The 15,523-nt window shown below is 42.4% G+C and overlaps 1 protein-coding gene across 1 annotated transcript in view; it reads left to right on the forward strand.

Annotated features, from left to right (window-relative positions):
* The window catches only part of TMEFF2 (transmembrane protein with EGF like and two follistatin like domains 2), a 752,439-nt gene that overhangs the window by 69,142 nt on the left and 667,774 nt on the right, over nt 1–15,523 (forward strand). Inside the window, exon 4 of the mRNA XM_069225869.1 lies at nt 1,336–1,362. Coding sequence (XP_069081970.1) covers nt 1,336–1,362 — 27 coding nt within the window. The remainder of the gene's footprint in view (nt 1–1,335; nt 1,363–15,523) is intronic.

Genomic DNA, 15,523 nt, shown 5'->3' on the forward strand with positions numbered 1-15,523 from the left:
TGATCTTTGAGCCGTTCAATTGAGCTCTTCACTACCAGCTTATCTGCAGCTCTCCACCTTTTGATTTTACTCCAGGAGTTCTGTTGCATTTTTATGGTGGTGGGCTCATTGGGTGACATCAACATATCAGTTTGGAGTCACCATTCATTGTGGTATTAAAAATTGAGCTATAATAATATTTCTTTACATAGTGGTGTCTATGGCTGTTTTGCATTTTTCTAGTTCTCTAAAGAAGCATCATGCCTTTTTAAAGAGAGATCACTGATAAGGGTGCGGTTAGGTGTGTTATCCATAAATATGGAACTTGGCTGCAGGGCACTAAAACGGTTATTAAATTGGCTGGCATTGATCCGACTACAAGAAGGGAAAAAAATAAATAAAACTGCCATTGTACTCTTGATATCCATGTTAGTGATGTTTATTCAGCTTAAACATGTGCCACGGGAGGTTTTGACACCAATCCTAGCCATTTGAGTGGTTCTGCTGATCTCAGCATTCACTACAGGGTATTGCCAAGAATTAGTAGCAGAACATTTAACCATATTCATGTTATTAACTCAAGAAATATGGTAGGCTTTTCCAGATCTATCGGGAGTTGAATATGTGACCTTCTGATTGAACATACACAGATAGCAGCGATACACATTTAACTCACTGAACTATCCTACTGGATTCTGCTTTAATATGCATGTGTTAATCAGCTAATCTGCATGGCACTAATGCTACGCACTTCTAACATACCTATGGACTCATTACAAGACCATTTGTAGTCCTGATTCACAAAGAAACGTGAATTTCTGCCCAAATTAATATTACACATTTTTCCGGAAACCAGGTACATTTGGTAATCCCCACCCTTTAAAATTGCACCAGGAAAAACCTGTCGAAGTGAGAAAGGTTTCTGGGATGGGTTAAAATCTTTATAAAATCAGTACTCCATTACATATTCACTTTTGTGTCCCTTATTTAAAGGGTCAAAAACTGTAATCTGGAGGGAATCCTGCACCCAGTAATTTTGTTTCGGTAATTTAACAGAATAATGTCAACGTCTTTAAAGAAAGAGGATTTAGCGTTAAAGGTTTACAACTGTATTCATAAATTCCATTAAAGCCTTTTACATTGCTGCAGAACCGCGGGTGTACATTTGTACACGAGGAAGTAAGCCTGAATGGAACATGTTATGATTAGATCCATTCAGTTTCTTTAACAACGACAACCACCATTGTAATTTGTAACTTGGAGCTGTAACAGTGTGGAATTTATCAGTGCCGCATTCAATGTGTACGGAATGAGTTCATACATGTGACTACAAATTGCATTCTCTTCTTGTTGCAGATGCAGGATCGGGATCTGGGGATGGAGGTAGGAGATATTTTAATAGCTCAACTTAAATCACTGTGGTCTGCTATCCGTGTGCATTATGATTATACCACTGTATCTCTTTAACAAAAAGATGAACTCTCTCTGACTATAGTGAATAATAATTGTACGCGGCTGCCGGGAAATTCCAAGAGACACTATTATTTGAAAAGGAAAATCGTTTTTTTATTATGCCTTGGATTTATCTCCATATCCCTTTGGAAAACATTTCTAATGTTTCAATGCACGTTTTGTCTGTTCATATATTCCATCCGGTAGATGCTTAGTGGGCTAAGTGAGCAGTCAGTGGGATATTTCGGTAATTTTCCATGGAATGGAAATGTTGGGTAAGTAACCTTTTTCTGAGTGACTGGACTTTAGGGTTAAGCTAAAAGATCTGATCAGTTACGCTAAATTTAGCGCACCTGCAAGAGTGACAGGTTTTCTGCTATTACTCCAGTCAGATAATGTAATTAATTCTATATTTGTATCATCTCGCAATCACTGTTGTATTCACCTTATTTTAATAACTAGTTGTATAGTATTTGATATATTTATCCAGGAATCGATTTTCTTTTATTTTCCTGAAGAGGAAGACGCATTTAACAACATTGGCCTTTTTCCCTAGTTTGTGATTGATTATTGGACGGTGTAAGGATACATTTGATGGATGCATAATTTTAAAGATTGCATTTTATTCATATATGTGGCTAACTAAGATCAACCGTCACTAATCGTGGCAAGGTTAGAATTTCCCGAGTGCTGCTCCCTATGCACGTTACATCATTCACTTGTAGAAAAATGCTGCACCTCAGAACTGATAAGTGAACGTCCCATTCTCTTCCTTGGATGGTTTGTCTTTTTTAATTGGCTGAATCAATCTAATTTAATTGGGGCGGATAGCACATTTAGATGCCTCTGATTTTAAATAACATGCAGAATTATGGCTCCCCATAAACAGAAAAAACAAGCCCTTACCTAAGTGAAATAGTGCAAGAAGCTCGGGTTCACATTTGCATCATTTATGGAATACATTTCCCCTGCACCCAAGTGAAAAACAATCTCAAAACCCCATTTACTGACACAAAACATTGTTTGAAGTGATTGATATCATCACAAAATACATAACGATGCAATAAGTTTGCTCTCTGAGAGTGTTTAAGTTAATATGCCCTTTCCTCTTCTTTAATGTTGTAGTGTAGTGTGCTGCTCTGCCTATTGAAGCAACTTGGTTTGTTTTGACAACTGTGTTGTAATGATTTGTTTATTGACGTTCGAAGTCCATTTGATGTTCATACAGTGCACTGTGTACATACATCTATTATATTAGAATGTTTCTTATTTGATTCCATGGAACGGTTAGTTCGGTGTGTTTATTTCTTTGCTTCTGTTAGAAAAAACGAACTCTGAGCGAGGGTATTTCTAGAGGTCTGTTTGTCTTTTCAGTTTAATCTCCCGCTACCTAATTAGATGGACTCAAATTTTAATAAGAGCATTGCATCATTTTTTAAAGAGTGTTGCAATTTTGTCTCGTGTTGTTCCTTCGCTTCGGCATTTTTTTTAAAATCCACAATCTTGTTAAGAAGTGCATTTTAGTGAGTATGGAAATGCTGCGATTATGCTCTATTTATGTGTCAGTTTTCAGGCCTAGTGTTCATTTGTCACTGTTTGGCATTTGATTTTAGAGTGACTCCCTCATCACTACGACTACTTCTAGTTCTGTTTACTAACTGTATATTGTGTTTCATACCCTAAAGAGCTTTTAAGTACCATCCATCTTCAGGTAAGACAAGGGCACAGGTGAAACATCAGGATGGCTGAATCTCTATTTTGCATCTATCTATGGACCAAAGTGGACAGGGGTAGTAATAGGTATTCTCAACGGTGACCAAGAAGGACTCAGTATTACAAAAATTGGATTTTTAGCAGATAGAACAAGTGTATCATAAACACAATAAATGTAATAAAAAACACAACTATGTAAAAGTAGAAAAGAACATGACCATATATAACGAGCAGGCAGACAATAATGTGCACAAGCAATTAATGAAGCACATACTACATTAGTTACATTTAGGCTTTTGATGGGAAGGGAAAGCCTTGAAATCCAATATGGTGTAAGTGGAAGAAAAAATCACATAGAGGGTAGGTGCAGGTAGGGGTAATGCTAATTACAAACGCCCTACACAGCAGTCTGAGCTGTAGGTTTTTGAAAGGACCATATGAGGCTCTGGTCACCAGAGGTGAGTGTAACTGGTGCTCTACAGTGTACTGGGCTTTGTGTTGCAGGTAAGACCATGTGAGACTCAATTGGGCAATCAGTGCAGCCCATGCTAGTTCAAGATGAGGTAACAGACTGCTGTAAGGACCAGACCAGGGTTCCCAAGAGGAGCAAATGCAGTTGGTGCATGGGTAAAGCAGGTATCAATCAGGCCCAACTGGGTAATGAATACTGCTCAATCCGGTGTCAGTAGAACATCGCAGTAGAGTGCCCCCTTATATCAAGAAATTTATATGAGGAAGTCTATGCAAAACAACGATGAGTTAGGAAAGGAGGGAAAACTGTACTACCAAGACTTTAAAGGTGGAGGCGCTCGCTGCAGGTGGCACTTGACCCTACAGCAAGAAGTGGTAAGGTACAATAGTGGACAGCCATAGTAAAAGAAAGAGTTGTCCAATGAAAGAAGGGAGGCCAGTGAAAGGGTGCGTATAAAGAGCACAACCGAGCAGACATAAATGAATTCCTATTCTACTGCAGAGTTTGAATTAAAGAATGAGTGATGGATGTGTATTGTAAGGGATGTGGCATGCAGATTATTGGAGCCTATGAATAGGCACTGTGACTAGCAGCGTGGGGGCAAATATCCGTGCCATAATGAAGTTAAGAAGTATGGGTAAGAACACCCAAAAAGAGAAAGACAAGAAATGAATGAAAGATACAGAGAAAGTAAGACCGGGAACAACAGTTAAAATATTCCATATATTAGGACTCAGAGAATGTACTGTCATAAAAAAGCTCACAATTTGATGGGAACAAATTATAAGCAAGCCATTGTGCTTCATTAATCGATGTTATTCAACCCATTGTTTACTGAATCACATCTGGTGATCCAGCGACACACACCTCTGTTAAATAAGCTGTCAAGATTACCCCCTCTTGGTGGTAATTCGATTTGTTGTAATGCTTGCCATCTTCACTCAGATCCATTGTGATAATGAGCAATACAATATATATATATAGTTTTATGAATTTTATTCACTACGAGTGCTCCATACCGAATTGTATTGAGTCAGCCGCTGTTTTCTTTCTCATGTGTGATCACTTTTTTCAGTCACTTTCACTATTAGCCTTGTGTGTTTACTTTACACACTGAGTGCATGTTAAATTTATTTTCCTACTGCCCAGTTATTGATTATATTGTGTTCTGCGTAATTGTGTATATACATTCGCTTCTGCCTTATTGTTTACATGGTCATGTTCTTTTCTCCTTCTATATAGTTGGTGTTGCCATTCATTGTTTGATACAGTTATGGTATCTGCTAAATATCTATTTTTTTCTTAATATCGAATTTATTTTTGGACACTGTTGAATCTCTATTTTGGCTGTTTCATCTCACTCATCTTTTCATTGATCTGTAACATCTCTCTGAATCGTGTTGCTGTTTTCTGATGTTGTATTTCTTTTAAAGATTGTTAAGTCCAGTCTACCTGTTATTTACTGGCCTGTATCATTAACTCTAGATTCAAAAGTGGTTTCAGAAAAATGATAACAACTTTGGAGCTCTCGTTTATACTTTGGTCCCAATTCATTATAAATGGCTTTCACCTGAGTATCCAATTAGGATAATGGCTTATATGCAAATTGTGCATCAGATTTACATTTTCTGTATGTATAAATCTACCAGCTCCCATAAAATCCACTGTTTGTGCGTATGCCAAATGTGTATGTATAACACAGTAGTAAATGCCAACGTTGCATCTTGACCACATTGTCTAGCAAATGCATAATTTGCACAGAATGCATCTTTAAATACAATTTATATAAAGCCATATAAAAGTAGGCATAAAATGTGGAAGTGCACACAAGGAGCTTGATTTGCATATGACAAATTGAAGCAATCTTTCTTCAGGAGACCTTTTAGTGGAAAAAGTTTGATTCTCAAATTTTTAGATCGTAGGAGGTATGAAATTGCAACCCATGAGTATTTACTCACACATAATTTACTCCACAAACAAGTGAAAGTTGCTCTTATGACATTTAGCTCATACATCAATATATCTTTGTAACCCTGGCCGTTGGTGTACTTTGTTTCAAGAGTGTACTTTGTTTACTAGTCGAGACATCTGTGAAACATATATCAAATACATGTCTATTATTTTCCCAAAATACAAAGCATTAAAATTTAACCATAAGCATGCCAATGCCTTGCTTTTCAGAGATAGTGAATGACAGAAATAATATAAACAATATAAATAAAATCAGAAATAATAAACTGTAAGCTGCTGTCGATAAAGGCCACAAGAATGTGCTTTTGCCATTCTAATGTATCAAGTTGAAAGTTGCATTGGTTAAAGAAGGCTTAACAGTCATGTTTCTGTTAGATGTTACCTCACCACTGAAAATCGTGAGGGTTCGTTTGACCCTTTCATAATTTTCAGGGTGTGTTATCGAAATGAATGCAGTATAATTGTATTGCATGAAAGTACCTAAATTAAATATTGTATTGTTAGTTTTTTCTGCCAAAACTTCAATTATATGTACACTAATGGTAATTGTGCATGTCAGTGTTAGAAAATGGCCCTCTCTAAATGGTTACCTCAAAGTTTATGCCTTCCTCCTGTTCACTTTACCACTGCTAACCAGTGGTAAAGCGCTTGTGCTTTCTCCTTAAAACATGGTAACACTGCTGTATACACAATTGGCATATTGAATTTACTTGCATGTCCCTTGCTAAACGGTATACTATATACCCAGGGCCTGTAAATTAAATGCTACTAGTGGCCCTGCAGCACCGATTTTGCCACCCACTGAAGTAGCCCTTTACACATGTCTGAGGCCTGCCACTGCAGGGCCTGTGTGTGCAGTTTGATTGCCACTTTGACTTGGCATTTAAAATCCCTTGCCAAGCCTTAAACTACCCTTTTATTACATATAATTCACTCCTAAGGTAGGTCCTAGGTAGCCCATAGGGCAGGTTGCTATGTAACTAAAATGTTCGACATGTACATGAAAGTTTTACATGCCCTGGTAGTGAAAAACTCCCAAAGTCATTTTTCACTACTGTGAGGCCTGCTCCTCTCATGAATCAACATTGAGAATTCCTTAATACACATTTAAGCTGCAATTCCTGATAAAAAAAGGAGTAGCTGTGTCATGGTTTATATCTTTGGAAAGGTAATGATAAATCCTCTTTACTGGTAAAGTTGGATTAAACCGTACTATTTTAGAAATGCCACTTTAAGAAAGTGAAGTGGTCATTTCTATGCTCTTACACCTTTGTGTGCCTGCAGCCTCTCTCCAATACATATCTGGGTGAGTGACAGCTACACTTTGTGCATTTCCTCTAGACAGCTACAAACACAGATAGGCTAGATGTGTCTGAGTGCTCATTTCCATTCATCGACATCCTTCTTTTTTTAAAATTCTTGTTATTGAAAACTCAGCTCAGCATACCATTGATCTCATATCAATTACATAGACTTGGTTGCTCAATCAAGGTATACAATAACCTCTGGTCTGCAACCAACATTACATGATCATTGATCTTATTTCGTCGTTCTTTGTGGTACAGTCAATCCCTCATGTCATCCCTCCCTTCCTGAGGGCCCAGAAGATAATCCCTCCTTCCTAGCTAGTTAACTGTATCTTAATATGCCTTTCATTTTGCCCATATTTTTCCGTATTTCTTCATGCATCCCCTGCTTTTGTAGATCACTTGTTCCACTGTTTGGCACCAGTCTAAGTCCCTCTCCCAGTCTATGATTCTAGGAGGATCCCTTGCTCCCCATCCTCATGCAATATTTTGCTTAGCCATTCCGGCCACCAGTTTTAGCATATTGTCACATGTCTGGGCCACCCTTCATCGCCTGTAATGCCCAGTATTAACCATTTCGCATCCAGGGTTATGTGCAGCCCAGTTACTGTACCCATTATATGAACCACCATTTCCCAATATTCGTGAACCTTTGGGCATCCGTATAGGATGTGGAAGAAGGAACCCAATGCATTGCATCACCTGGCACATCTATGAGAGTCAGTGCGGCCTATCCTAAACAATAGTGTTCTGGAGTAGTATGCTCTATGGAGGACCCTCAACTGTATGAGTCGGAAGCGGGCCCTTATGGCCACCTCCCTGGGACACTGTAGCGCCTCCACCCAATCTTTGTCCTCAAGCGTTCCTAGGTCGATTTGCCAGGCAGTTCGCAGTGTCTTCAGAGGGTCGGGGGAATTGTTCATAATTTTCTTGTATATCAGGGAGATAGCCCTACTCGTCAATGGTTCTGTCAGTAGTATATCCACCAGGGGGGAGGACTCTGGTAGCTGCTCCTCCTCTACTATATGTCTGTGGAGCGTGTGGCCAAGTTACAGTAGCCTATAATATTCCGACTGTCTCATCTCATATTTCTGTTCCAGGACCTCAAAGGTCAAGAGTTTTCCCCCTCTCCATACCTCACCCAGGCACTCTATTCCGTCTCAGGCTGCCTCTCGTCAGTATTTAATGACAGAGGGGAGCTGGCCGCGCAGCGGGCAAGCCAAAGGCAAGCCCGTCTGCGCCCGTCCGCGCCCTGGAGCGTCCTGAGCATTCTGAGCCCAGAGATGCTGTTCTTTTTTCCCCAATGAGGTTAGTCTACTCTTCTTCGCAGCTATTGGCTTGTAGGACCTCTAATTCCTGTCTCACCCATTCAAGCGACCTTCATTTCCCCTTCCTCCTTTCCTGCCCACGCTGTGGTTGGACCGCCCTGCCCTCCACGTCCTCTGAAATTCCTTCTCCCCACCCAGCAAGAATGATGCTGCTTAACTGCCGATCCCTCCCGCTCATTCTCTACACATCTATAATCTCCTTGAAGATCTTTTGCCTGATGTACTGTTTCTTACTGAAACCTGGCTCGATGAAGATTCTACAGGACACATCTGTAACTCTCTGCCCTCCATTTACTCCATGATTCATCTAGATAGGCCCTCCACCAGAGGTGGTGGAATAGCTATCATTCATAAAACTACTATTAAATGCACCACCTTACCCTTAGATATTCCTGAATGTGAGAGCCTAATGTTCTCACTATGTTTGTCCCCCACTTTCACCTTTTCAGGAATTCTGCTCTATCGACCACCTGGACCTGTGCTACGTTTCCTGGATTCTCTTCCAGAGGTTGCAGCCAGTCATATCTGCAATCTCTCCAACTTAACTATTTTAGGAGATTTTAATATTCATCTCGACAACTCCGACTGCCCTTCGGCTAAATTACTGGCAACCTCTCTCGCAGCACTCCAACTAATTCAGCATGTATCTGGCCCTACCCACCAGAAGGGTCACACGTTGGATCTTATATTCAGCAATATTGCCAACTTGCTGACGGCCCCTCCCCTGCCATTACTCTGGACCGATCAATCCATTCTCACTTTCACTTTCCCGTATGATGCCACCCAAGGGCACCTCCCCAGCACCACCACATCTGGACGCATTTGGTCAAAACTGGACCCGGAAGAATGGCGTAAGGCCCTCTTGACTTATGGCAAAACCGGTCACTCATCTGCCCCAGAAACTGCAGACTCTTTTGATAAATGGATCTCATCCTCCTTGGATGTTGTTCTACCCATCAGAACCAGAGTGGTTCCCTCACCCAACAAATCTAAACCCTTGTTCTCCCCTTACCTGCTTGAACTCAAAAAGAACTGTAAAAAACTTGAGAGACTGTGGCGTAAAAACTACAGTCTCTCTAACAGAGAGATCTACAAGCAATCAGTCAGAACCTATCACCACAATATTAAAACTGCCCAGTCTACCTTTTATGGTGGAAAAATAGAATGTTCTTCATGTCCTCAGAAATAAATTTTTCTAATTTTTAGAGATCTTACCTCCCCTCCCATTTCTACCCCTATGACGGAAGCCTCCGTCTCCCACAGTGATCGACTGGCATCCTTTTTTCAGGACAAAGTCATCAGTATATACTCTGGGTTTCCCGTCTATATGAATGATCGCTCTATTTGTAATGACACTGACTCCCTTCCTGTAGGAGTCTCTCTAACCTCCTTCCCCCCTCTCACCGAGGAGGTGACCATTCATTTCCTGTCCAAAATAAAATCCGGCTCCCCTCTGGACCCCGCCCCTCCCTCTGCTCTCTTGCAGGTAGCAGGCACCATTGCTCCTCCTCTCACTAAAATTCTTAACAGCTCCTTATCCTCTGGCTCCCTTCCCCAGTCATTTAAACATGCTGTGGTTAAGCCCCTTCTGAAGAAACCCAAACTTGACCCCACTTTATTGGAAAATTTCAGACCTATTGCCCTCCTCCCTATCTCCGCAAAAATCCTTGAGAAACATGTCAACACTAAACTAACCAACTATCTCGAAAGCAATGAACTTCTTCATCCCACGCAAATGGGCTTTAGAGCCTTGCACAGTACTGAGTCAGCTCTCCTCTCAGTAACTGAGACGGCCCGCCAGCTCTTAGACCTAGGGTCTCACGTAGCCATCATCCTGCTTGACCTAAGTGCAGCTTTCGACACTGTCGACCATGATCTTCTCTGTCGGAGACTATCGGATGTAGGAGTCGGAGGTTCCGCCCTCTCTTGGTTTTCCTCCTTCCTTAGAGACAGATCTTTCCAAGTCTTGGACCGGACCTTCTTTTCTGGCCTTTTCCCCTTGGCATGTGGAGTCCCCCAGGGCTCGTCCCTTAGCCCCACTCTTTTTAACGTTTACTTGTCACCTTTAGCTAGAGTAGTTGCCCCTCATAATCTGTCCTTGGTCACCTATGCAGATGACACCCAGTTAGTGGTATCCCTCTCCAGCTCTGGAGACTCGCCGGTGACCAATCTCTCCCGCTGTATGAGTGACATCGCCAAATGGATGACCAAGTCCAAACTCAAATTTAACGATGGAAAATCGGAAGTCCTGGTTTTGGGCAACGGTCCCCCCCCCTCTTTCCCTTCCCTCGCTCTCAGATGCCTTCAGTACTCTTCCTCCCCCCAAATCTCAGGTTAAAACTCTAGGTGTGATGCTTGACCCCAGGCTTACTATGGACTCTCAAGCCAGTAAAGTTTCTTTTACCTGCTTTGGTCTTATGCGCATGTTCAGAAAGATTCTCTCTCTTCTTCCTCCTACAGCCAGGAGAATTCTCATCCAAGCCTTAATTCTTTCCCGTCTGGATTACGGAAACTCTCTGTTCCTTAGCTCCCCTTTTTATGTTATATAGAAGCTGCAAAGAGTGCAAAATGCAGCTGCCAGGCTTCTTACTCACTCCTCAAAATATTCATCCGCCAAATTGGCTATCTCCACCCTCCACTGGCTCCCCATCAAAGAACGGATCCATTTTAAATCTCTCTGCATTGTCCATAGGGCCCTACATGGTAAAGGTCCCATCTCTCTAAGGAAACGGATCTCCCTGCATACTCCTTCTAGGAACTTATGTTCCTCCTCTCTTAGGTATGCACACATTTCTCAATCTAAGAGGGCCTGGGGCAACAATTCTTTTTCCAGTAAGGCCTCCCACCTTTGGAATACCCTTCCTTTGGAGCTCCGTAATGAATCCTCCGAGCACCTCTTTAGGAAAAAGCTCAAAACTTTTTTATTCTGTAATTAGCATTGATCCCCCCTCCTATTTGTGCGTTGCTGCTTTTAGCGCTGGGATGCCTTCGGGTCGCCATGCGCTTTACAAATCTTATAAACTAAACTAAACTATTCCGATGAGCTCCCACTTCTTACAGCTCTGTAGGTTCCCCACCTCACGCAACAGTGTGCTGGACAAAAGCGGAGTTCTGTTTGTAAGTTTCTCATCCCATCCTAGAAATCTGTTGGCCGCCCTCCGGGCTTTAACCACTGACTGCATGTGACATGGCAGTCGAACCGACCGATCTCCCCCATACAGGATCGCCTGGAAGCCCCGAGGTCCCATTGCCTCTCTGTCCACCCGAACGGCCGGGTCGTCCTATGCTGCGAACACCCAGTCACAGACCATGCACAGCTGTGTTGCCCAATAATATGCACGTATGTCCGGGACCACCAGGCCTTCCTTGAACACTCCCCTCTGGAGTTTCACCAGTGAAATACGCGAGCTACCCCCATCCCACAGCAGCTTCCTCAATTCGCTAGTAATATTTTGAAATACTCTGGGGGGCACCTCATATGGGGTATTTTGCAGACAATAAAGCAGCCACGGGAGGGCCATCAGTTTGAAGAGCACCACACGTCCCATCAGAGAGACTGGGAGCCCCTTCCAATGTAATACATTCACCTCAGTTGCACCAGCAGATTTTCCTCCAGAAGCCTGGGCATATCATGCTTGACATAGATACCCAGCTAGCGAAACCCATCCGTCTCCACTGGGGACACACACAGCGTAGGCAGTTCCAGGGCACCCCCGTAAGCGGGTAGACCAAGGATTTGTCCCAATTAATTTGGTAACTTCCAAATATTTGGAAAATATGGAGCAGCCTGCCCACCGTCACTCTCGGTCTCGTCGCATAGAGCAGGATATAATTGGCGTATAAGGAGATTCGATCCTCCCATCCCCTCCTTCCCTTCTATCCCACATACCAGCAGATCCTGCCGTATCCAAGCCGCGAGTGGCTCAAGCGCCAATGTGAAAATTATAGGGGACAGGGGTTAGCCGTGCTTCCTCCCCCTGCTGAGTGCAAACGGGCGGGATATTGACCCGTTCACACGCACCCGTTCTGGGGGGGCATTACAGGAGCTGCACCCACTCGCAAAAAACAGGGCCGAATCCCATCCTGTCTAGGGCCACAAACAGATATGGCCATTTTATATTGTCGAACGCCATTCTTGCATCCAGCGCCAGCACCACCGCGTCCTCATGTTCTGCTTCCATGGTCATGCGCAGAACCCCATACAGGCGACGAAGGTTGAACCTAGTCCCCCGTTGGGGCATAAACCCCGACTGCTCCGGTTGAATCAATTTTGTGATCACCCTCTGCAGTCTATTGGCCAGGATCTTCGCCAATATCTTAACCTTAACATTTAGGAATTAAATGGGCCTGTACGAGCCGCAGGCCGTGGGGTCCTTCCCTTTCTTCAGGATTATTACGATAGTGGCTAATCTCTGATCCAGTGGCATGATCCCTTCTGTCCTTGCTGTCCTGAGCATTTGCAGCATATATTTTGCTGCCTCCTTAACTGTACACTTGTATAGTTCGACCGGGATACCATTGGGCCCGGTGACCTTTCCGGATTGTAAATCTCGGAGGGCCTGACTAACTTTCACCTCCGACAGTTCCTCTTCTAACTCAGTTTGGCCTCTGTTGTGATGGTCCATACCCAATGGCTTTTCTGCTGTGCTGCTCTGCTGCTTTCTGAATTTGCTGAGGGAGAGATGAACTCTGCCTTGGAACCCAAAGTAATCTCTAAGGATTTATTGGCTTGCCTCTTGTTTCTAGAGACTCAGAGATATCAAACACTCTACTCCTGCTCCTGTGCCAGGGTCACTGGAAATGGACCCAGGTACTTGCACCAGTGAAATCAAGGCATCTCCTGGCTCAGGAAGCGGCATTGGAAACCAGCGCATCACCATCAGTGCATGGGAAAAATTAGCTTAACTATGGGAGTGACATCACCACATCTACCAACGTATCATCCCCACATCTTGTGCTTGTGACTAGGATCAAGATAGTCCATTCCCTAGGCATGCGTGGCTCCTGCACCTGGCCCGCGCTCCATGGTGGGCGGCTTTAACTGTTGACTTTGCCCCTGTCCAGTGCAACCTCAAGTATCCCCTAAAGCACTATTTGCTAGAGCGCTTTTATTGTTCTCAAAGTCATATCTCAACCTCTACTCAGTGTATTTTTGTTGTTTTGGTTTTAGAGTATTTATAAAACCATAATCTATTTTTCTAACCAGGTGTGGGGTCTTTTTAAGGTGTTTTAATTGTGTTACTGTGTATGTTTCACATATACTTTACAAATTGCCTATTTAGATATGCCTGCCTGCTCTGTGCTAAGCCAACAGAGGGTGAGCACACGTTATCTTTTAGTGTGTATCTGACTTACCCTGATTAGAGTGATGTTCCCTACTTGGACTGGATGCATACCCCTGCTAATTAGAGACCCTCATTTCTAACAGTCAGTTATGGCTATTGGTTTACTGAAAAATGACTGCACAATCAACCACAATTCGAAACCCTCATCAGTTCTTCCAAGGTTCTTCGAATTCTGAATAGACTCATCCTTACATTGTACTGTAGGATCCCTTCATGAAATTCTCAAGGAATGCCATGATTACTCCTTCTAGCTACCTCAGCATGTGTGGGGTAGACTCCTGGTCCCTCCCTGACCAGTGAGTTAATAGTCCCTAACGGTTACTCTAACCACCTTTTCAGAACTACTTGTGTGCCTTAATGCAAGCAGTCCCACAGTGTCCCTCTCTATCTAAAACCATATTGGTAGAAACTTTCTTCCCCTGTGCAGAGCTCCTATGCTCACCCTAGTGGTGTGACCAGGGAAGGGAGGAAGTCCTCCTCTGTGATCGCTCAATACCGCTTCTGGGGGCAGGTCCTCTCCCACTTGGCCTCATGACTGACTGGCTGTGGGTACAAGAAAAAGGCAAGCACATGTGTTAGCTGCATCTGCATGTGAGAGGGTGGGCCTCTTTGAGAATAATTACATTCCTGGGAACTGTACTGATGGTCACCTGTCAGAGGAACAAAACACCCCAACACCCAAGGCCTTTGTTTCAGCTCTGGGAGCAAGTTCACACCACATCGAGGAGCTATAAGCTCCTGGGTGACAATTGGAAGCAAATAGACTTCTAGAGGATATAGGCAGGGAAAAGGTAACTTTGTAAAGATACCTTTTCTAAAGTATGTGCTACAGATCTGGCTTTACCAATGAATTGGATTTGTAATAAACATTTGGAAAAAGAATAAACTATTACTTTTTATTTAGTTCTTGGGTGGAGATAACAGTATTTATGTTTACTATTAACGCTCAGTGTTTTCTTATGGAACTGCTTACCTTGCGGCAGTGAAAGTAGATTTTCGGGGCTTGTAACTGTAAGGACGTTTTACATTAACTTTTACATGACCTACTTTTAAATACCATGCCCTCTCTTATTGGGCATTCAGGCCCACTGATGGCTGACATCTGAATTATTATCAGAAAGGTTTAGGCCTGTCAAAAGGGGTTATTGTGGTAGGTTGAACTGGCAGTTTGCAACTGCACTGCAAGGCCGCTGGTGAAGGGTCTACAGTCTTGTTTTGCATTGTCACTTTAGTGGTGGGACAATATGTGCTGCAGTCTACTAGTGACATTTAACTTACAGGCACTATGTACACTTTGTTTCACATATTAGGGACCTATTGATAAGTTAAATATGCCAATTACCAAAATAGAAAGTTCTGACGTTTTAGGGGTCAGAGAACATGCATTGGGGCGTGGATAGCATAGTGCCACAAAATAAATGAGTGATCATGCCAAAAAGAGGCATTTTCTTACATCATTGCCCTGAGAAGAGATGATTATTGGATGTTTGTAACCTACTAAGCATGGCAGAGAGTGTTTCAGTTTGTTAGCGATTATAGTTATCAAGATATCTTCTATTTCTCAGGCATCACTTCCTATTTTTCCAATGCTTGTTTTTGTTTGTTATTTTTCTAATATGAATTGACTATACATCTCTAGAATAAAGCTAATTAACTTCTTTAACATTATGCGATCTTCTGGTGGCTTTCAGATGGTTAAATATAAGTTGTTATTTTCCAGTAGTTTTCTGCTCTGATGTATACTTCTTTGCAACTAGCAAATTATTTGATCAAAGTAAATTAATTTTACAAGCACACCAATGTCACCATTTCCCCATATTTAAATGTATTATGGATGTGCCAAAAATATCTCAACCTTGCTTTTAATTCATATTCTTGATTTTCATGATGTACACAGAGAACGCTTGATTGTTTTACAACAATGCAAAACAGTTTCACTGATATTCCTTCCTTTTT

Source organism: Pleurodeles waltl, chromosome 3_1, assembly GCF_031143425.1.
Source record: "Pleurodeles waltl isolate 20211129_DDA chromosome 3_1, aPleWal1.hap1.20221129, whole genome shotgun sequence".
NCBI lineage: Eukaryota > Metazoa > Chordata > Amphibia > Caudata > Salamandridae > Pleurodeles > Pleurodeles waltl.